The 22,225-nt window shown below is 40.0% G+C and overlaps 1 protein-coding gene across 2 annotated transcripts; it reads left to right on the forward strand.

Moving 5' to 3' along the window:
- The first annotated feature begins 210 nt into the window (after positions 1-210).
- On the forward strand, positions 211-21,534 carry slc5a6a (solute carrier family 5 member 6a). 2 transcript variants are annotated; one of them, XM_004566263.5, is made up of 18 exons: positions 211-365; positions 8,274-8,375; positions 9,793-10,035; positions 10,145-10,366; positions 11,002-11,067; positions 12,082-12,133; positions 12,234-12,301; positions 12,542-12,696; positions 13,011-13,151; positions 13,258-13,387; positions 13,507-13,595; positions 14,938-15,050; positions 15,766-15,833; positions 16,095-16,181; positions 16,397-16,566; positions 16,751-16,854; positions 18,517-18,638; positions 18,724-21,534. In XM_004566263.5, the coding sequence occupies exons 3-18, from the start codon at positions 9,910-9,912 to the stop codon at positions 18,931-18,933; spliced, it is 1,923 nt and encodes a 640-aa protein (XP_004566320.2). In that variant the 5' UTR covers positions 211-365; positions 8,274-8,375; positions 9,793-9,909; the 3' UTR covers positions 18,934-21,534. The 2 variants fall into 2 exon arrangements, with proteins under 2 accessions (XP_004566320.2, XP_004566318.2); XM_004566261.5 differs by lacking the exon at positions 211-365 and adding an exon at positions 969-1,150.
- The last annotated feature ends 691 nt before the right edge of the window (positions 21,535-22,225 follow it).

Below are 22,225 nucleotides of genomic sequence, written 5' to 3' on the forward strand. Positions count from 1 at the left end.
CCAAACACAAATTTCCTTGCTTTTAAATTTTTGTGCTAAGTTTATCTTTTCGTGCCTGTGTTTGAAGCCAAGGGAATAAAGCAATCAGTTGATGTTATGTACCCTGACTTTCTACAGTATCATCCCTCCTCTGTAGTGCCACCGTTAATTCAGTGAGGCGCATGAGTCACCAGCCGGAAGAGGGTACAGAGATGTGTGCAGCTGCGTATTTACCAATGCGCACTGGGAGCAGTGAAGGATGTCATGGGGTCCGTTTTGATGAATGTCAATAATGCATTGTCTGAACTCGGAGCGAGCGTGTGTCATCGGGGGTATGAATACTGAGAAAATGTCTTCATACTAGCTTTGGATATGGAAAAAGACAGGTAGGATACAACCGTGTGCGTGTGCTCTGTGGGGTGAACGAGGGATATGTCAATGAGTCGGCAAAATCAATCAGCTGCCATTGCCATGGTGATCAATTACCAGCGATGATGACGTGCCCCGGTTCCCCGGTACTGTTGCGGCTGCTCACTGGCATCACGACAAACATCGTCATCATGCCCGAAATGACTGCAACAGTTACAGTGCTCCCATGTTCTGTTGCCTCAATTCATTCCAGGTGGAAAACTAGAGCTCTCAAATCATAGTCTAATATTTAAAGATTTCTAGAGTGCCAGAGCAATCTATTCCCTTCACAGATTTTAGAAAGACTAGTTGTATTGGATTTGGGAAAGGGAAAGAATGGGCTGTGAACGTATTTCAAATAATTGCAAACCATTCATTAGCATTCTGATTTATTCTTCACCTTATTAAAGAATTCTTTGGGTTGTGTCTCAGTGGTTTAAATAAAGTTGCCACTGCCAAAGATCTTTATAAGAGCGGCGTCAACAAATTAGCAGGATCTTGTATTTAAGTACCGTTAAGTACAAAGTTGACATGATGGAGTATTTCAATTTTATGAAACTACTTGTGTAACATATTTAGTAGATACCCGGCAGTAATTTAAACCCAATGAAATATATGGAGGTGGTTAGGTTTAATTTTAGTTTACGGGGAGCACGTGAAGGCATCTAGTGTCAAGGATAATGGGAGGTCCTACTCATGAAGTGGCTTCAACCCAGTGATGTGTTGCAATTAGAGCAGGTTGCCAGCGAAGACTCGTCCACAGGTAAGCATGCTGAGCTAATAAATTCACTCAAGAGGAAATATTATCAAGGGGGACTGGTATTCGCTTGTTTAGCTGTCGCCGAGGGCTCTGACAGAGCCGGCTATCAGATTAGTTTCACGTTGGTGCACGCGGTACCAATGTGAAGTTTAGGTCAGGGTGACTGGGAAACAAGACCATGTGGGCGCACTGATCAATATTTACCTGGCTTCGTCTGCTCGTGCTTCTTTAGGGTTAAGTAATGTCTCTTATAGCTATCCTGAAAACAGAACTGCAGCTACGTAGCAAAGGTGAGCCGATTTGGCTAGCTGTGTGGCAGGCAGCTGGAATGAATAAGCGCGTGGGGAGTCTGTAGCCTGCTAATGTGTCCGTGTTTGCGTTTCCAGGTTAATGTTCCTTACTCTGCTGGGAGCAGCATTAAGTGGAAGGTTTTACGTGTGTTTTTATGTTTCACACTTAGCATAACAATACAGCAACCAGCAATTCCACTCAATGTACTGCTTACGGTGGCTTAATTACCCTGTGACGTTCACGTCACTATTAACGTATTCTGAAAATTGTCCGCTCTCAGGTACTCAGAGATAAGTACGGCGAATAATTGTGTTAACGGAGCCTGTCTCTTAATCACAATTTTTATAAGTCAACTACAACATCATAAAATATTACATTACAAGAGATCCCTGAACTGGAATTTGATAACTCTGCATTTTTGTTGGGTCTAGGGTAATGGATGTGTGACAACCGTTGTGATTTGACGCTGTATAAATAAAGTTCATTTGTAACGTATTTATTTAAGGACATTCTTCTTTTGCTGCCACATTTAAAGTGTCGTCCAATCTAAGGGTCCGGTTTTCTCAGCTTATCTGTTCTGCATTGCACTATGCACTTTATCTTTGTTGCTTATAAAAAAACAAATCCACTGTCTCCAGTCTCCGCCCACCCCCTCTTACCTTGATATCTGTGCTCGTGGTGATTCTTTTACAGAGCAGATCAGGTTGTGGCTCAAGGTTTAATGATTACTCACATTATTGGGCTTTTAGGGTAACTGAGATACAAACTCAGCTGGAGACTGTGGCTGCACAAATTCCAGAGATGATGACAGTAGACCAGCTGTGCCTGTGTGTAAACATGGAGCTTGAACATGTACAGTGTCTCTGAAAGTGATGTATTTTTTTTAATGGTCAGTATATACAGTAGTTGTGGATTACCTAATTTCTTATTGTCATAACCTCATATAACTCATGGTCCAGTAGACAAAAGAAGTTAAATATATTTACCAGAACACGCCATTTTTATCCACGAGTCATTTTTCTTATTAAGTTGAGGAATCCTGTGACCTTTGTGCCACTTTTACAACTGACTTTTATATCAAGTGACACACTCAAACTAGGTTTGATCACTAACAGCAATGGTGATTTGGATGGTGACTTGGGCAATATACTTAACCTCGAGTTGCTCCCTTTGCGTTCACTGAATTTTCAATTTCAAATTTATATTGCGTCAAATCACAACAACAGTTGCCTCAAGGTACTTTATATTGTAAGATTGTAGATTGTAAAAACCCAATGATACTACAAAGAAAGCCCCAGCAATCTGATGATTAAAACTAACATACCCAAATCTTATTTAGCCTGTCCGCAGTTGCTACTCCTATACAAGCCACTTTGCAACCCATTTCTGCTCCACAGTTCGTCCTTTTTGTCCTGTGTCCGATTTAATAAATGTTGATCTTTTGTATGCTGGTGTCTTGATGCTGGTTTCACCACCTCCAGCATTTCATTTAATAGGGGCAGAGGTCTTGGAACATGTCAGGAAATGGAAATCGGTGTTTTCTCTTCACTGAAATGGTCCTCACTGTCCAGATAAGTATAAATTTAGAAAGTCACTTGGAAAGGACAAGTTGCACTGAGTTTGGTCAGACTGTCCTTGGAATTGCCTGAAATCAAATTTAAAAAAAAAAAAAAAATCTGTTGGATGAACAATCAGTCAGATTTTTCTATTGGAGATTATGTATCTGAATTTCAGGAGCGGGACCACGCCTCCAAACACGCTCCTTCCAGTTGCCATCTATATAGGTTCCCCCCAGTTCTGCAAACTGTTGATTCTCGTTTACGTACCCCACCCTTCCTCTGTCCTTGTTCTCAATTCTTTAACTTCTTCACTTCTATTTAGTAGATTTGGATTTGCCAGGCCCGGGAGCCGTTGCCAGTCCCCTTCGAGGCCTTCCCCAAACCGCAGCTCAATTCATGTCCAAGCATTCACCTTTACCTACTAAAACACTGTCAATCCTAAAATGAGGACGTGGGCCCAGCTAGTGAATTACACTACAAAGGATAATAGGACATTGGTAGTATTCTTCCCATTTGCCCTGTAGTCCCTATTCTTAATATCCTGTGAAACCTAAGTTGCTTTAAGAGGAATGTTTGTGTTGAACTCTGTCTGATGAGGAGAATGAAAGCGCGTGGGTTGCTTTTAAACGGATTGTACAAAGCATTGGCCCTATTCAGGCGTTGCTCCTGTACAGATGCAAACCTTCCCAGGCTCACCCTTCCTCGCACCACCAAAAAGCAGGTTTCCTTTTTTTTTCTCTACAATTCACACACTACACAAGGATGATGCCACCAGCTCTGCTTAGACTACCTCACGTAATGTACAATCGTTGTCCCATTGTTGCTAGGCAACCACGACCTCCATGACCTCGTTGTGGTGTTTTGCGTAAGATGGCACAGCCACCGCTGAAAACGCACAGGCACACAGAGCATGGTCTGTAAATGGCCTGTATTTATAAAGCGCTTTACTAGTCCCTAAAGCATGGCTAAATAAATAAGTTTGCGAGATAAGTTCACTGAAACAGTGTACACCATATAAAGGAATTTTCCCATTTTGAAGTAAGTAGGTGAAATAGGCGTTAGCCAACTGGTGCAGAAGTAAATTTCTTGCCATGAGTAGTCTTCCTTCCTATTGAGCAAGCCATTAACTGTACACTATTCAGACTGGAGTAGCATGTGGGGTTGCTGTCAAGTGTCCGGTTAGAGGCCACATAAAGTGAACGTTCTGAGACCCACACAGCATAATTGCAGATGGACATGCAAATGGTTGTCCACGCAGAACTTGCGTAACTCAAAAAGTGTGCACAAGTGTAGTCATCAATTTCTAGTGAACTCACGGACAGGAAAAGTACAGTACTGTGCAAAACTCTTGAACCAGCCCTCATTTCTTTATATTTTACTTCCAAGGACCTAGACCTTCTTGTATTTTCATTTTTTTTAAGCACTGGTGTGGACAATAATTCTTCGGTCTTTCGAGCTTTTTCTTTGGACATTGGCTGCTTTTTCAGTCATTTTCAAACCACTCAAAGAATGAACCAGCATTGGCAAAGAACCAATTTTAAATAGTATCTTTCGGCTTTTTATTAGCAGTCTGCTACAAAAGGACATAATTTATTCCAATTTCTTTGGTTGAAAAATCCCACAGATAACAGATGAGCATAAAGTAGTCTTGGACCAATAAGACGATTCTGAAAAACTATTAGTCCAAAATTTGGTAATCTCAGCCCAAAAAAAGAAAAAATGGAGAGAGAGCTGAGGATAAAAGTAGCACCAGGCCTAGAAAAACTATCCACAGCATCTGATAGTCATATCCTAAAGACATGACTTAAGGACTGGAGAAATGCTGAAAATTGAGTTGAAGCTGTGTGGGATCATCTCGACAATGTACAGAACAAAAGACCGCCAACATTCAAAGAAGAGCCTAATATAAAGACCCGAGGGGTGGCTTTAAACTTTGCACATTACTGTGTAATTTAGGCTTTGCGGTGGTTCAGCTGGTGTTTATCACAGAGATTCCTTCCTGGTTTCCTTTGGTGACTCTCCATTGTCTTTTCTCTTCGTCTTCTCCCTCTGATTTCTTCTCCCACTAGGTCTGTATTCAGACCTAGTGATAGCTGTGCTGCTCCTCTCTTGGACTTGGGCCTACTGTGGCTGAATAACAACCCCGGAGTAACTAACCTTGGCTACTGTTTGTCAAACTTAAATGTGATTTTTAAACTAAATCAGCAGATTAGCTGTTCTTAAAGCTGTTTTGTTTTTGTTTTTTTATCATTCAGGGTTTTTTTTATCATTTTTATTCAAGATCAAATATGTCTTATCTTTTACAGTTTTTTGAATATCTTATTCATGCTTTTATCACAACTTGCTTGAACCACTTTGCATGGGCCGTACCAATGCTTCACTCACATGCCTCAGTCATTTCCCACATCCTGGCCTCCTGCCACTGGCTCTTCATTTTTTTAGGGTCCATTTTAAGATTTCATTTGGTTTTAAAACTTTTAAAGGCTCAGTTACAACTTGCATTTCTGAGCTGTTGACTCTGTACATCCCCTTGAGGTTGCAGAGGTCCATAGACCAGCAGCTCCTGGTAATTCCCAAAAGCTTGATTTAAAAAAACAAAAAAACAAACAAGCTGACCAGGCTTTTTCAGGTGTAGCCTTTAAACTTTATAACCATCTTCCTGCCCATGTTGGAGTGCCTCACTCTTAAAACTCATTTTCACTCTTTGGCTTCTAACTCAGAATGACAGCACTGGTTACTACCTTGTAGTTTTTGTTTTTATTGTTTTAGTGTTTTGCCATTTGGTATTTTTGTGTTATGCTTTGTCATGCAAAATAAAACTGGATTGGATCATGTATGGGAAAAGCCTGGTATTTTGCACATTGTAAGCTCAGTTGATAGCAAGCACTAAATCTGTGCCGTAAAGGTCATTTCATGTGGATTCGGGTACTCTGATGTGAGACATTTGGATAGCCCCTGCTCATGTCCCATATGGAAAAGAGGTAGAGAGAGATCTATCTATCTATCTCTATCTCTATCTCTATCTCTCTCTATCTATCTCTCTATCTCATATAAAATATCGTTTCTACTGTATCAATAGAATCACTACTTAAAACCTTTTAAAACTGCATCTACTAACTGCCTGGTGGGCATTTGAATTTGCAAACCAGGATGAACTGTTACGACAGATCTTTATTGCTGTCATGAGTTATTCTGCTCTGTTTTTATACTTGTACCTTTGGTGAGTAGCTTTGCATGATTCCAGTTCAAAATGATCCTCGTTATACTGAGCCTTCTTGAAACCCCTCATTCACTGATTTGAACAAGCCGTCAACAAGGTTGTTGCCCTCGTTTTGCCTCTTGCAATCAGAAGAGCTGTGCAGCTGAGATGAGCATATAAGCAATATTTGCTTTCTGTGATATCATGACTGCAGCTTTCTTTCTTGCTGTGCAGATTGCTGAGGAACAGTATAGCTTTATCAGTTCTTCATTTGCTCAGAGTTGCCCTCAAGCTTGCAGCAGATCTCCAGAGCAGAGCAAGGGCTGCTGTCACCAGCTGTTGTGCCAGACAGTAGAGTTGGAGTTTGACTGCAGTGTGAGAGATTGGAGACAATGGAATAACAAGCACAATAGAAACCTGTCCAGCCTTCCCATAGGGAAACAGAAGAACAAAGGTAGCTGTTTACAAGCTACTTAAAAACAAGAGCGCAATAGTGAGCTAATCATGTTACTGTCCTGAGCAGATGAAGAAATAAAAATAAAAAAAATATTCTTGGGTGGCCTGCATGTGGGCAACACTGATATAAAAGTGACCCATTTTGTGTTGTGACATTAAACAGCAGCACTGTAACTCTGCTCTGCGTTATGAGGCCTTTTGAATGAAACCAGCTACACTGGCAGCTGCTTCTGTTCCCAACCTGTCACAGCTGTGTATATTAGACATAATGAGCCACTGGGATATAAGTGGGATTTAAGAACATGTTTTATTGGCCAGTGTTTGATCAAACCAGCTGAGACTATTACACAGACGTGTGAGTGAGTGAGTGAGTGAGTGAGTGAGTGAGTGAGAGAGAGACTGGACTGACACACACACACCTTCATACACCAAGATGCTTTCTGCACAATGCTCAGTCTTTTGCACATTTCTATTGCACTTATGTGTCTGCACTGTCTTTGTTTTGTTTGCAATTTTTGCACATTGCACTTTATATAAACCTGTGTTGATTGTCTGTTATGTCATATGTAACACCACAGTCTTGGAGGAATGTTGTTTATTTTCATTGTGTACTGTACCACTGCACATGGTTGGAATGACAATAAAGCCACTTGACTTGACTTGATCTTTAAAGACATTCTCACACATCTAGTGTCACTCCTGCTAATCCTTCCCGAGCTTGTCTTTTAAAAGTTGCTAGAATGGAAACAAACAAGCGCTCCAGCCATGAAAAACTCAGTAGCCCCATCTAGATCTTTCACTACTTGTCATTTGAAACATTTGAACTTCAGGTGCCATTTACTGCTGCCAACATATGAAGATGTATCAAGTAGCTTTCTGAAGAGCAGCTGAGCAGGTGTCCATGTGAAAGTGGTATTTGTGTAAAGGCAGACAGTGACATTCCAGATGGAAATCTCATAATCCTTGAAAAGCAGTCGGTGTCAACAATGCTGGCAGTTTCCTAAAGCACCACTTTTTCTTCTCCTTTTTTTTTTTTTTTTTTTTTTTTCTTTTAGTAAGTTGCTCTCACACATTCTTTACTATCTGATCAGACAGTTAACCTTTGATCAGCTGTTGGGTGACACATTAGACACAAACAAAAACTGATGTTTCCACACAGCAGGACCTCATGGTTAAACTAAGTAATTGAGACTGACAAAGTCTCGCTCTTTGCTCTGTGTTCTTAGCCCGACCTTTTTGCAATCAGCTGCCCTTCAGCTTTTTCTTGTCATAAGAAGTGTGGGATAGTGCAGCTCAACACGCTGTGAGAAAGCAACAGCAAGAAAGAAAAGCTGGTTTAATATGTAGAGGAGAGGGAGGAATATTTTCAGTTGAGCGCTGCATGGAGTGAAAATGCAGGGGGAGGAACAATGGGAGAATCATTTTTTCAGCATTAAACAAAGTACAGGGAACACGATTGTGTGTCTTGTTAAAGCATAATAACATGTTGGATTTTATTTGGTGAAATTAATCCTTATATATTGAATCCTTTGTAATAATATTGTGCGAGATCATTTGTCTTACTTGCTTCACAGGGGCTGCTTTTTTAAAAACATACAGAGTTTCTCCTCTGTCTTCACAGTTCTCATGTTTGACTGCTGTGACAAGGCAGGATACGTCCTCCAGTAAACCTTAAGTGAGGGTGTTGAGTGTCTGTCAGCCTGCAGCAGCTCAGTCTCAATAGGTACAGTCATTTCTTCTTTTCCCATAATTTTGTTTGTGGTATTTGTTTGTTTGGTTTTTTTTTTTTTTTGATACCTAAGAATTGCATTAAGACTGACACAAACGGTTACATCATGATGCATAGATATTAAATCTTAGCAGACGAATAGAAACCACTCGTGTCATATGTAACTCAGCAGGTTAAACTGTCATAATGAGTATATATCAGGCATTTATTTGCACCATAGATGGTATAAAAAGATAGCTATATAACTTCCAGATCTGAAAAGTTAAACCAAAGCACAATTGCCTAAAACCTGCTGTTCTTAGTGGGCACCAGGAGATGATTACTGTTGATGCAAATGGATTTATGGGAAAATGGGCCTCTGTCCTGACCTCTGTAAATATCTCACTGTTGAGTTTATCATGGGCTCAGTCACACATTTCTGCTCCTGTTGAATAAAATATTAGGTGCATTTTATAAATTTTGCTATTTCTTAGTGTCATAAAGGAGCATATTGAGGTACCATATGCTCATTGGTGAATAACTTGTGATTAATTAGTTGCCAGTGAGTGTGGTCTTACATCCATCTTTTTTTTTATTTATGGTTGATGCACACCCTCGACGGAGAGGCCAAAATGTTTCTGGAGAAGTGCTTGAGAGATATGTGAGGAGATCTCATAAGAAATTCCAGCAAGCCCAAAGCCGGCCCTACTCAGGCTTCTGTGCAGAAGATTATGATTCAAAGAAAACTGAAGAAATGTTAATGAATTTCAATCCTTTAAATTCCAGAAAGCTAATAACAACTTTGAGTGAGGGAGAGTGTGGGGACTCAGTGGAATAAGTATTACACACTAGATGAGACAGTATCCTTTCACTAGCAAGAGCAACTAGTTATTGAATGACTAACCTGAACTGTGTCTTAATGGAAACTTTCCAGACCAGATTCTCCAAAAAGTTTGTTTGTAAAAAAAAAAAAAAAAAAATAATAATAATAATAATAATAATAATTATAATAATTATAATAATAAATAAATAAATAAATAAAAATGTAAAAGCACCAGACAGCAGAGCATCTGGAAATTTGAATGGTAATTATAGGCAGTGGATCATCTCTGTATCAGCATGGATGAGTGTTAGAGCTGGCAGTAATGCTGGAGTCTTATTTTGAGATTTGTTAGTCGCACCAAAGCGAAACATCTGTATACACGGTTTTTGCAAAATTTTTACAAACCACGCACTCCTGTTTCTGTTCAAACCCCAACTCTTTGTTACCAAACTCACAAAAACTGTCCCTTCAGATTTGTTATTTTTGCATACAACATCTCGATGCCTCTGCTGCCTCAGTATATTTCTGAGCTGCTGCCCATGCTTCCTCCAGGTTTCAAGTTGGATAAATAACTTTACATCCTTTCCTACTTCCTCTTGTTTTCTCCAGCTCTCAGCAGGTCTCCCTTTGGGTGAGGTGTTCTCTCTGACATTGTCATCTCAGCCTCTCAGAGGCTGTGCTTCCAAAGGCCTTCACTCTCTCAGCCCCTCCACGTCTGTGCTCATCATGGGGGAGGTGGTGCAGATGCACTTCACCACGGTGGACTATGTCATTTTTGCCTTGCTGCTGGTGGCCTCAGCTGGCATTGGCCTCTTTTATGCCTTCTCTGGGGGACGCCAGCGCACAACACAAGTATGATTTTTTTTTTTTTTTTTTTTTTTTTTTTATTGAAAGAGTACAAAGTCAATTTTCCTTTTTAAATGTTAATAAAGATTTGTGACGCCTGTGCTGTTTGCCACAGGAGTTCCTGATGGCTGACCGCTCGATGAGCTGCCTGCCTGTGTCCCTCTCCCTGCTGGCCACGTTTCAGTCAGCTGTGGCCATCCTGGGTGCTCCATCTGAGGTGTACACATTTGGGACAGAGTACTGGTTTCTGGGATGCTCCTATTTCCTGGGTCTTCTCATTCCAGCTCATGTATTCATACCAGTCTTTTACAGACTGCGACTGTCCAGTGCTTACGAGGTATTCACAAGAACAGTTAACATGATTACACACCTGTATCTGGCCTTTACTGTTTGTGTTGTCTTGTTTTTGCTTTGTCATTGTCGTAAGTTTCCTTGGGTTAATCTCTTATCTCTCACACACACCGTAAACAAGACAATGAACAACCATCAGGCACTTGTAGTTTGACCTGACTTGGTCTCTGTTTTCTAAAATGATTATTAATTGTAATCTTTTTTTTCCTCTGCATTTTTCAGTTTTGCACTCTCTCAGCACACTTTTTTTTTTCTATTTTTGCCTTTCTCAAGTATGATCTCAGAGCTTAACATTCTTATCTGTCTTATCTGTGTTACCCCTGACACATTCACATCAGAGAAACAAATGTCCTTGCCTCAAGAATCTACGTCTCTCTTTATCTAAACTCCACTCACTGTTCCTCTATTGAGGCTTCTGGTGCTTCACTACAAATTAACTGGACAAATGACTGATGTCTAAGCCGAAGATCAGAACTTAAACAACCATTTCTGATCCTCAGTAAACATCTAATGTGCTGAATGCATATTACAGGCTGTCTCTGAGATGATATGTGGTTAGATTTTTGATTTTGCTCTTTTTTTTTTTCTTTTTTTTTTTCTTTTACATTCTTTCTTCGACAGTATCTGGAACTGCGATTTAACAAGACTGTTCGCATATGTGGGACTGCGACCTTCATCTTTCAGATGGTATTTTTATGGTTTATTTGTGAATCCTTATGAATAAGTGATGTTTTAATGTGCAATAGATACCCAGTGAAAGCTTAAATCATCTGAAACAGAGATCATATATTGCAGATTATTCTACATTTATATATCTACAGTAACTAGTAAACCGGTATTACAGTTGTCTTTAAATCAGTCTTATTGCTTTGAGCTGTTTTTAGTCACATCATCATGAGAATTTCCAGATGCAATGCAAAATCTTTACCCACCCACTGCACTGGATCACACAGCACAATCAGTTAACACTGGGCTTCACAGTTCAACTTTATGTGCTATTTAACACCGGTAGCTTGTGCCAACAATTAATAAGGAAAAAAGAAATAAAAATTCTAAAAACTCCCAACAGACCCATGGTGAGTTAGTTGAGTCTGGGGATGCGTTAGAGTAAAGGTGTTGTGGTTGTGACACCAGTGCTCGCTGTACTGTGAGATAATCATTAGTCTCTGTGTACGGCAACATCAGGCTCCACATAAAACATTGTTTTCCTAACTTTGTATAATCTAACAAAATTCAAGAATAGATCTCTGATAATGGAATTTGTTAGTAAAACAATAAATGAAAAGCGGACCAAAATAAACAAGAACCACTCCAAGAGTTCAAACCTCCACCGAGGCAGCTCACTCTCTAGGCGGCGTAATATTAGATATTGATTTGTGAATTTGACTGGCTCATTGCAACACCTTGATACTTTACTTTTCCAATCGTTTTTTTTCCCCAACAATTTTTCCAAATAAACAAAACGCATAAGAACAGAATACATGAAGAATAGTTTTCTTTGTCTTTTCTTCAGATCATGTACAGACCTTTAGAGTGTAAGACCATATCGTTTATCTTTTAAAAGATGACCCAGGCTGATAAGCCTGCCCTGTACAGTGTATTTAAAAGAGCTTTATCAGTGAACTCCAAAATATGACCTCTGAACTGTGTTCTTTTTCTGGGAGCCTTACTCTTCTATATTGTTGGTTTCTTCCTCTGCAGGTCATTTATATGGGAGTAGTCTTATATGCTCCAGCACTAGCTCTTAATGCAGGTAATGCATGGGCCATTACTTCATTTTTCATGTTAGGTCACACCTAGAAGGTTGGACAACCTGTTGCAGTGTTCAATGTTTTCGTTCTGTTCAAATGCAGTGACAGGATTTGACCTATGGGGGGCAGTGCTGGCTATGGGATTGGTGTGCACTCTGTATACTGCTTTGGTAAGTCTAAATTCACCAATCTTAAGACACATTTATCAGTTTGTCATTTTGACAAAACAAGTCTTTTAAAAGATTTTCTCCAGCTGCAGCTTATATATTTCATAAGAACAAATCCTTACTAAGCAAGGGAGTGAAAAACACTGGAAAAAGCTTAGGCAAACTTAGGAAGTTCAGATGAGATTACTTGTAATGATGAACATTATGGTCCGATGTTAATCTGCTACTGTTCCTGTCTCCCAGGGGGGGCTGAAAGCAGTGATGTGGACCGACGTGTTCCAGACGGTGGTCATGTTTGTGGGCCAACTGGCAGTCATCGTGGTGGGGACTAGTCAGGCAGGAGGAATAGCAGAGGTCTGGAGGAAAGCCATCAACGGTAGCCGTATTTCTGGACTAGAGTAAGTAGTTTGCATATTTGAAAGGCAACTAAATTAAAGGAGTTCTGCTTCACTCAATGACACCAGGTAGAAAACAGGAGGTAAAAATGGAATTCACTGATTCGCAAATGTCACAAGTCCATATTTTATTTACAGCAGAACATAGAAAGACAAAAAAGAATGAGCTGGAGTCAATAATCGCATGATCGGGTATAAAAAGAGCTTCTTAGAGAGGCAGAGTTTCTCAGAGGTTCACCAATCTGCCAAAAGTACTGCCTTTACATATTTTGGAACTACTTCTTGCAAAGGAGCTCTTTCACTCTCTACCTTTGTAGCCTGAACCCCAACCCTCTGGAGCGCCACACCTTCTGGACACTTGGTGTTGGGGGGGTCTTCCTGATGTTGGCTCTGTACGGTGTGAACCAAGCCCAGGTCCAGAGATACCTCAGTTCCCGCACAGAGAAAGAAGCTGTCATGTGAGTAACATGAAGTTGTCAGAAAAAGCTTTGCTAACGCCTTCTGTTTAAAAACCACTAAACCCTATTGATAACCATCTGTTTGTCACCCATCGTGCCTTTCCAGGTCCTGCTACGTAGTCTTTCCATGCCAGCAGGTTGTCCTGTGTTTAGGATGTCTCATGGGTCTGGTCATGTTTGCTCGCTATGGAGAAGACAGCCCTCTGGATAAGGGTTACGTCACGACTAATGATCAGGTGAGCTCTTATTTCATCTTTAAAAGTATCAGTAAATTATTATTATTAATGTTTTAGATCTAATGTTAAGTTTCTTTTTTTTTTTTCTTCTTTTTTTTTTTTTTTTTTCCTTTTTTTAGATGGTGCTGTACTTTGTGATGGATGTGTTCAGAGATCTGCCTGGGCTTCCGGGGCTGTTTGTGGCCTGCCTCTTCAGTGGAGCACTCAGGTGATTAACCCAAGAACCACGACTGATGGTCGGGATTCACACACCCTTACACACTCTGTGTTATGACTGATTTAAGGTATTGTCATCTATTATCTCTTAATGTTAAAAATCATAGGTTACAGAGCACATCACATGTTGTGTGAATCCACGTTGTATTCACTTTAGCAATTAAGCTAACAGAATATATAACAGGACATTTGATTCATGGAGAGATTGTTTGGTTTCTGGGATTAAATCAGAACTTCAGCTATCTGTCCCTGGTGTTTACCAGATGTTTATTCAAACTAATTTGGTAGCCTTTTTGACTATGTTCATGAGACTACTCACAAAAATCGAGATTAACCACTACCAGATGGGTGCAGAATAGCCATAGTACAGCAAGCTGGCTAACCTAATCTTACTTGCTAACATCCATAGCAAAATCATGTGTCTGTGGAAATTCTAGTTGGCTAAACTACTAGAATAGTGTGATCCTTGAGATTAACTATATATGATGTACAAAGGTATATTGACTGCAGTTCACTATGTTATTAATTGCACTGGTGTCATTATTAACAGTTGTTTCCTGGAAGTTTTTCAGAGCACTTTAAATAGAGGTCGTGTTTCTTGGATTCGTCTATTTATTCGTGGCACTGATGACACTGCATACAGGGCTAGATTTTTGTGACATTCTGCTGTGAAAATGGTATAAATGTATTTATTTTTTTAAGTCTTAAATTGTGTTTTTAAAAAGTGTTCTGCAAACTTAAAAGTAGATGACCGCTGAAAACTTGGTCGCAATCCTTCCTGTATCAGCTTTTATAGCTGGTTACTACCTTACCACCCAGGCAGAACTACAAATGGTGTTTTAACTTATTCATGTTATTTATACAGTAACCCTCGGGCTGAACCCAGTACTTTTTTTTTTTTTTTTTAAATTACGAGTTTTGGCAATAACAAGTCAGGCTGGCAAAGGCTATGCTGCTTTATCAAAATGTCAAGCAGCTGTTATTCATTGTGTGTGTGTGTGTGTGTGTGTGTGTGTTGTACTTGTAGCACTCAATCACAAGGCATGTCATTACCCTTTTAAGTTGATTATTAAACAATAAAATCTAGTATATAAAAACATATTGAGTCCATGTTAACACTTTTACATGCATAGTTATCAGCTTTACTTTGATGTGCAGCCCAAAAAAATGAGTATCAGCAACTCTCACCTGAATAGATCTCACTGTAAAAGTCAGGCGTATGAGATGATGGCGTTCTGGTTCCTGGAGGCTTGTGCAGTGCAGATGTGTTTAAGCCACCCTTAACTTTCACTTAAACCGGTTTGTTTGTTTGATTGTTTGTTTTCTTCTTCTAGCACTATTTCGTCAGCCTTCAATTCCTTAGCAACGGTAACTATGGAGGACCTGATTAAACCTCATTTTCCAAATATGACTGAAAGCAAGGCCACGCTGCTGTCCAAAGGACTCGGTGAGACAAGTGGTGGAGTTTTGTTTTCTCATCTTTGCTCTAAACATGCAGTTATGTTGGAGTTCAAGTACTGTTGTGTGACTTTAATCTGGGATTGTGTTTTTGTTTGGGGTAAAGAATAATTCACATTTTACTTGCATGCTTAATGGATTCGAGCGAATATAGCCCTTTTCTACTCTACTGCAAGCCTCGTTCATTCAAGTGCTTTTATCTAACATTGACACTCCCGTGGACACATCAGGTCTGACCCCCCCACTACCTTCTGAGCCAAATGCTTTTATTCTGGTATTAGTAGTAGATGTTTTCATTTTACTTGAGTGTACTGGTGTTGTTTTATTATCTTAATGTCGGCGTATTCTACTCCATATTTTTAGAGTAGGGTATCTAGGTCAAGAAATCCTTATTTATTCTTAACTAGGGTTTGGTGTAGGCCCTCATTCACGGTCTAAAACGAGTATCAAGTCTTTCCCTGTTCTAGACAAAGCTGCTGTGCTCATAGCCAGAATTGTGCTATCAAACAATAAAAATCATAGCAGAGAACAGACTCAGTCTGCAGCAATCTGAAGTCTGATCTAGCAATTCACATAAGTATGTGTGTGTGTCTTTACCAGAGTAAAGATGCCATACAGTCCATGCTTTGCTTTTTACTTGTGGTTCTAAATACTTGAAGTTGGAGGTGTAACCACTGTGTGCTTGTTTTTCATCTGCTCCACAGCCCTGGGTTATGGTCTGGTGTGTCTGGCTATGGCCTACATTGCTTCTATAATGGGATCTATGCTGCAGGTAACTGTTCATCAAAAAGTTTGAAAATGCTTTATTACATTTAAGTGAATTGAGAAGTTTTGGAAAGTGAATGGTGGTAATCATGGCACTGGTTTAAAAAAAAAAAAAAAAAAAAAGACTATTCATACAAGACAGTTGTCAACTTTCTGCAGAATATTAAAAGCAACAACACAGAGACACTAAGTATTTAGTATTCATTATTGTGATTTGACCTACAGTTTGTTTGTTTGTTTTTAATTAGTTCTTCTTGTGTGTCCTCAGGCAGCTTTCAGTATCTTTGGCATGGTTGGCGGACCCCTGCTGGGACTCTTCTGTTTGGGAATGTTCTTCCCCTGGGCAAACCCCATTGTGAGTCCTGTTTTAACTTGGGGCTACTAATAATTCAGTGTCTGTGAAGGTTCTCAGTCATCCAGGTCATCGTAGTCTAAGGAGCTTGGAAAGAAAAGTGTCTGGACTTCTTTTGGTTGCTTGAAAAGACTACTAATAAGTCAGTGTTTGAAACGGCTTTTATTGTTATTTTTGTGGTCACACATAAATTGACACTGCTTCTGTCCTCCTGTCAGGGTGCAGTGGTTGGGTTGGTATCGGGCCTTGTCATGGCTTTCTGGATCGGCATCGGGAGCTTTGTGATGCGCATGTCTGTTCCCACGCCAGCACCTGCACTCAACGCCACTGCTCTGCCACTGTTTGATAACATAACTACCACTGTCATGAACACCACAGCCAAGTCAGGGTAACACATTTCATCTCAAGATAAACCACTTTAAATATGGTTTAGTAGTGTTGAGTGCTGGTTGATTGTACAGATGACCAAAGTTTGATGTTATAAATATCAGTCAGCATGGACAGTAGGGCCAGCAAGAGGGAGGTCATTTAAACTGTTGTTTTTTTGTGTGTCTCTTTATTCCCTCTCTCAGGTCAGCTGGTGTGAAGGCACTCTACTCATTGTCCTACATGTGGTACAGCGCTCATAACTCAGCCACTGTGGTGGTGGTGGGACTGATAGTTAGCCTGCTAACAGGTATACACATGTAGCTGTAGTCTGTGTCACAAATGGTTTACATCGTCTGTTATATAACCTTATTGTTTCTTTCCTCTTTTCCACTAACCCAGTGGACACCTTGATTCCCCAGCCAACTTGGCCAATATAATGACTCTGCCATTAATGTTAGAGAATTGGCTCCATTTACAGGATATGACTAGCTAGGAAAACTTTAGCATTAGCCACTTTTGTGTTACAACTCTAATCATAAATTATTATTCTGCGTCATTATATTTAAACCAAAAACTGATTTTGACCAGTACTAATTAATAATTTAACATTAACTTTGGGATTTTTTTTGACCTGTGAAATGACCAATACACTCATAACTCTCACATATAGGTGTGATGTGCTGTTGACTAAATGTTGTCTTAGCTAGCGTAGCATAATGGAATTGCGTATTCATTGCACCATGTTGGCATTCTGGTCATATAGCTAATGTGTACACTATAAGAACCTTTGCCCATAAAGCATATGGATGCTAGTGTTGGAAAGGTTACTTTCAACACTACAGATTACAGAATACATGCCCCAAAATGTATTTTGTAACGTATTCCGTTATGTTACTCAATGAGAGTAACGTATTCTGAATACTTTGATAATATAATAGGTAATCCATTTTTTTTGAAACTACGTGAACGTACTATTGCTGTGTGAATTATTACTTTTACTGAAGGTTACTCGCCATACCAACACCGACTAGATTTTTAAATCTTAATATAAAATGAGTAACAGTAGGGTGGACGGCTACAGTAAGGCTGCACTTTTTGCAGCGCTCTCGTATAGAAAACTGTTTCACGCGTATATAAAACATGTCCGTAGTAAAGGGACCTCTGGCTAATACGTCGGGCTCGTAGCCGAAAACTAGCTTTACTTTTTTTTCTGGGTCAACTTTGCTAGCGAGAGACAGAGAGAGGTGTTGAAAGGCTGCTTCAACAAAACTTATTGTTTCAGAGAAAAACACCAAAAAAAAGTGTACAGTCGAGTCTTAATAGCTTACTTACAACTGGGCTCGTCAGGCACTCTTTTTGGCTGCAGTGGTTATTATTATATTTGCATACTTCCATCTCCCGCTTCTGGTCGATGACAACTCGTACTTTTCGACTCTCCTTTTTCTCCCTCCTCGCGCTCACAAACACATAACGAGTATGGCAGTCCATTCTCCCTGCAGCACGGACTACACTGCCCATTCTTTAGATAGCCCTAAAGAATGCAGCTTCTATTGCCTTCATATTAAATCATTTTTGTGAATAATTCTTTAAAATATTTCAAGTAATATGCCGCAAGTAGGGGTGACATGGGCCACGAGATTGAGACACAGGCATTAGAGCCTCTTAATGCATGTTTTGTTTGGGGCGTGGAAACCAAAAATAGAGAGGGCATAGTCGAACATATGAAACAGGAAAATACAGCCGTGTAATCCCTTTATTTCAGCAAAGTAACTGTATTCTGAATACCACCTTTTTAAATGGTAACTGTAATGGAGTTACTCATATTTTGTATTTTAAATACCTAACACCAGTACATTTATTCCGTTACTCCCCAACATTGTTTATGGGTTACAGAAACTGTGTGATTTCTTCTGATAAGGTCCAGTCAGCCTCTTCTGCACATATCACCCTGTTACTGTCATCATACTAGGGCCTATGAAAGAGAAGGAGCTGACCCCGGGCACAGTGTACCCCGTCCTGGGCACGCTGCTCTTTTTTCTGCCCGACCGCTACAGAGAAAAGCTTTGCTGTATCACTCCTCTGGCTCAGAAGGTAACCTCATATTTCCACTTGTTTCCACTTTTGTTCGTCTTTCAGTATTTGTGCTTTCAATAGTGTGTTTACCCTTGTTGGCCAGCCCACACAAAGCAAGACACAGCCTTATCAAATGGCCCAAAAGGACCGCAACGGAGAAGCTTATTCCAAAGAAGACACTGTCACAGAGGAGAAGGAGATGGAGAGCGACAGAGCACAGACGGAGGAGGACGACTCGGAGGATTCGAGGGCTTGGCCCTCGTGCCGGCTGACGGCTCACACGGTTCACACGGTTCAGGAGACAGCCTTGTGATCCTCTTTTTCTTTTTTGATGCACAAATACACTTTCAGACCAACTGCTACTCTGTGCAGTCTCTCTCTCTTGGTGAGAAGTGCAACAGATTAAAAAGAAAAAAAAAAAAAATCAGCAATGATTCTGTGGCACTAAATTTGAGTGTTGCTACTCACAATTATTTTTCTTAAACAACTTCAAATGAGCTTCTGCCAGGCTGGAACTGAGCTTTGGAAGCACAGGCATCAGCAGAACTCCACCGGTTATTCTCCATTTGTAACAGGCTTTTTAGACATGTCCCCACAGGTTCAGTCTGAAGTAACAGACTGGGCGGCTTTCATGTTTGTGCTCGACAAAAAACAGAGAATCAGCTAGTTAACAGATACTTAATATAAAATGTGTTATTTTTATAGAGATGCTGGAAGCACAAATTCTAGAACATGTACAAGAGAAAATAATAAAAGTAAAACAGACTGAACTTTAACAGAGGGCATGACAGGTTTGTGCTTCTATGATAGTGTAGTGTCTTAACAGGACCTCTGTTTGAATAGTCACCTTCTAGCTGCTAATGTAGATGTCTAAATATAAGTCCGTTAAAGTAGAGCTGCGAACTCTGATGAGGGCAGAGAGGGAGTCTCCAGCTGGCAGTGAAATTGGATGGAGCTCAGTAAATCCTTAACTTTACTCCAGTGTTCCTACACTGGGACAATATAACCTGCTCAGCGTATTTAAAAGAGCCCAATATCATCCATAACCTTCACACATTTAGCACTACTTTTATGTTCCAGTTTAAAATCCCAGTCAGTAAATGCACTGAATACTAATTGTAGTAAGTAGTCGTTGTGCTCTGCTGCGTCAGATACACAAAACTGCACAAACACTCCCAGCATCCTTTTCTGATGAGCTGCTTGAAGAGATGCTGATAAATATAAACAGTAGTTCAGTTTTTTTTCCACAGTTTTAATATGAACTTTAATCTTGTCCAGAGAAGACTTTAAATTTAAAAATTTTAATGTTTTGAATTTGATGCCAGCAACCAACTGACAAAAGACTGGAAAGCTTGTGTGATGCGTGAAGAAAAACACAAACACGCACACCTCTAGCAGAACACCTCACAGTTATCCATCCATTTTCTCCAATTACTGTGGAGGGACTGGAGCCTAGTTGCCATAGGGCTAGAGGCAGAGCACACCCTGGACATGTTGTCAGTTTGTTGCAGAGCTAACAAAAAAACGACAGACTATTTCGTATCCTGCTGAGCTGCTATGATGGTAACTTGGTTTGGTTTCATTTTGTGTAGTTTTCCGGTGAGTGTGATTGCACATATCCAGGTTTATCTGTCAGGATCTGTTGGAGTCCTGCTAAAGTGCCTCACTGAGCGAATGTTTTAGCTGAACTCCTGTTAGCTGTGTTTCCATGAGCTTTGCATGTTTAAGCCCAAGTAGCTCAGTGTAGTCCATTACAGGAACTGTGGACAGTTCTCTCAGTTGCTTATAGATTCACCTCTGCCCCCATCTGATGGCAGTATCGCTCCAAAGCCATCATGGACCACAAGAGAGTAACGTAATGTATTTAAAACTGATGGGGTCGCTGCTTAGAACTTTGTGTCGAGCTTCTTTTAAGTGCCCGTTCTTTTAAATTCAGGTTGCTGTCGTTGACAGTGTGTGATTAACATGAGTAATATTGTGTATAGTTGAATATTTTCATTATCGATGAAACTTTTTGGAATCCCAGAATTCTTGGCCATCATCATTTAAGTGTTTGAAGTCATGTCCTGGTGTTAGATGTCTTTGCGTGTCCAATGATTCTCAGTCAGTACCGTCTGTGCTCTTCCAAATGGACACAAGTTCATTTATTTGCCATGTTTGCTCGGCCAAAGTAGTCTGGCATGTTTCCAGAGAGTTCACTTGAAGCATGTCTACACTGTTTACCCACATCCCATTTCAGTAGTCCAGAACTAAGACTTGGATGTCTTGGTTGCCTTAGAAAATCCTGGAGTTAGTCCAACAAATGATTAGACAAAGGTTAGAGACTCAAGACCACCGTAACTCCTGTCTGATGGAACTCTGGCCCCTTGTAAGCAGCTGTCCGTTTACAGAACCAGCATGTTTGTACCATCATCCCGAGACTTGAATACCTCGATTTATCCAAAGCATATAGAATATGAATTCATTCTTTCTGATTTGTTTTCCGTTTTGTTTGTTGTTGTTTTTTACCAGAACATGTATTTGAGGTCATGTTTGTATATTTTTGTAATTTCACACAAAGCCTATCCACATTTCTTGACGTGAAATGTGGAATTCTATATGCAAGAACCATAAAAAGGTTTTTGTGAATGTTCGGCAGAAGTGGGATGTAAAATACATGTTGGTTTGTTTTATGGGAACAAATGATGTTTGTCACGCTGTTTCTGCATGTGTTTGTGTGCACTGCTTCCCAAATTCTGCCAGATTCGCAACAATTTAAAACTTTTTTAATGGTTCCTATAATTGTAGAACTACTTGATGACGTATAGTTTCTTTATGATTGCGTAGTATCAAATCCTCCTTCATACCTGAAATTACTTGAAGTGTGTGCCTGGAGTAATAAACGCCCTTTATGATGTGAGGGATCAAAGTTCAAGTGTTGGTGTGCTGTATTATTATTATTATTATTAATGCTGTTAAATGTGTCATTTCTAGGCCTGGACAGGGTGCAGCACTGTGATTATAATAAATACTAACATGTCTAATAAAGCACAAGAAGTCAGTAGTTCTGCTACTTGAAATGTGAGCCTGCAGCTATCAAGCCACGTGAAACGGGTTGGAGGCAGCGTTTGTAGTTCTGGAGATTGAGTTTAAAACTGAAAATGTCGATGCGCGCTCCTCTCTGGCCTTTTTCCAGTGAAACGGCAATGGCACTTAGTAATTTCCTGAAACAATAAATATTGTTTGGAACAATATTTATTACATTTGTTTTCCCATCAACAAGAATTCTTCCTCTTGTGTATTCCAAAAAAGAGAGAACCTCCATAAGCACTGGAGCCCACATAACTCCTCTGCTTTGGCTGTGCCTTCATTTGTGATAAAGTTTTGTTTTTTTCCAACTCAATGTATTCTTCATGAATTTAGCAGGATTCTACCATATTGCAGTCTGTACTCAAACATCTGTCCAGGAGTGGACCAAAGTCTGCGTATTGCAGAAGTGAATTTGATCGAAGAACAGACGGCTGCTGTCAACAGCAGGAGTGTGATGCTAAACAGACTTTTTTATTATTATTATTAAACCTGTTGTCGTGATTCACTGTTTTTCAGATGTATGATTATTAGATTTC

The sequence above is a fragment of the Maylandia zebra genome, linkage group LG15, assembly GCF_041146795.1.
Source record: "Maylandia zebra isolate NMK-2024a linkage group LG15, Mzebra_GT3a, whole genome shotgun sequence".
Classification (NCBI taxonomy): Eukaryota; Metazoa; Chordata; class Actinopteri; order Cichliformes; family Cichlidae; genus Maylandia; species Maylandia zebra.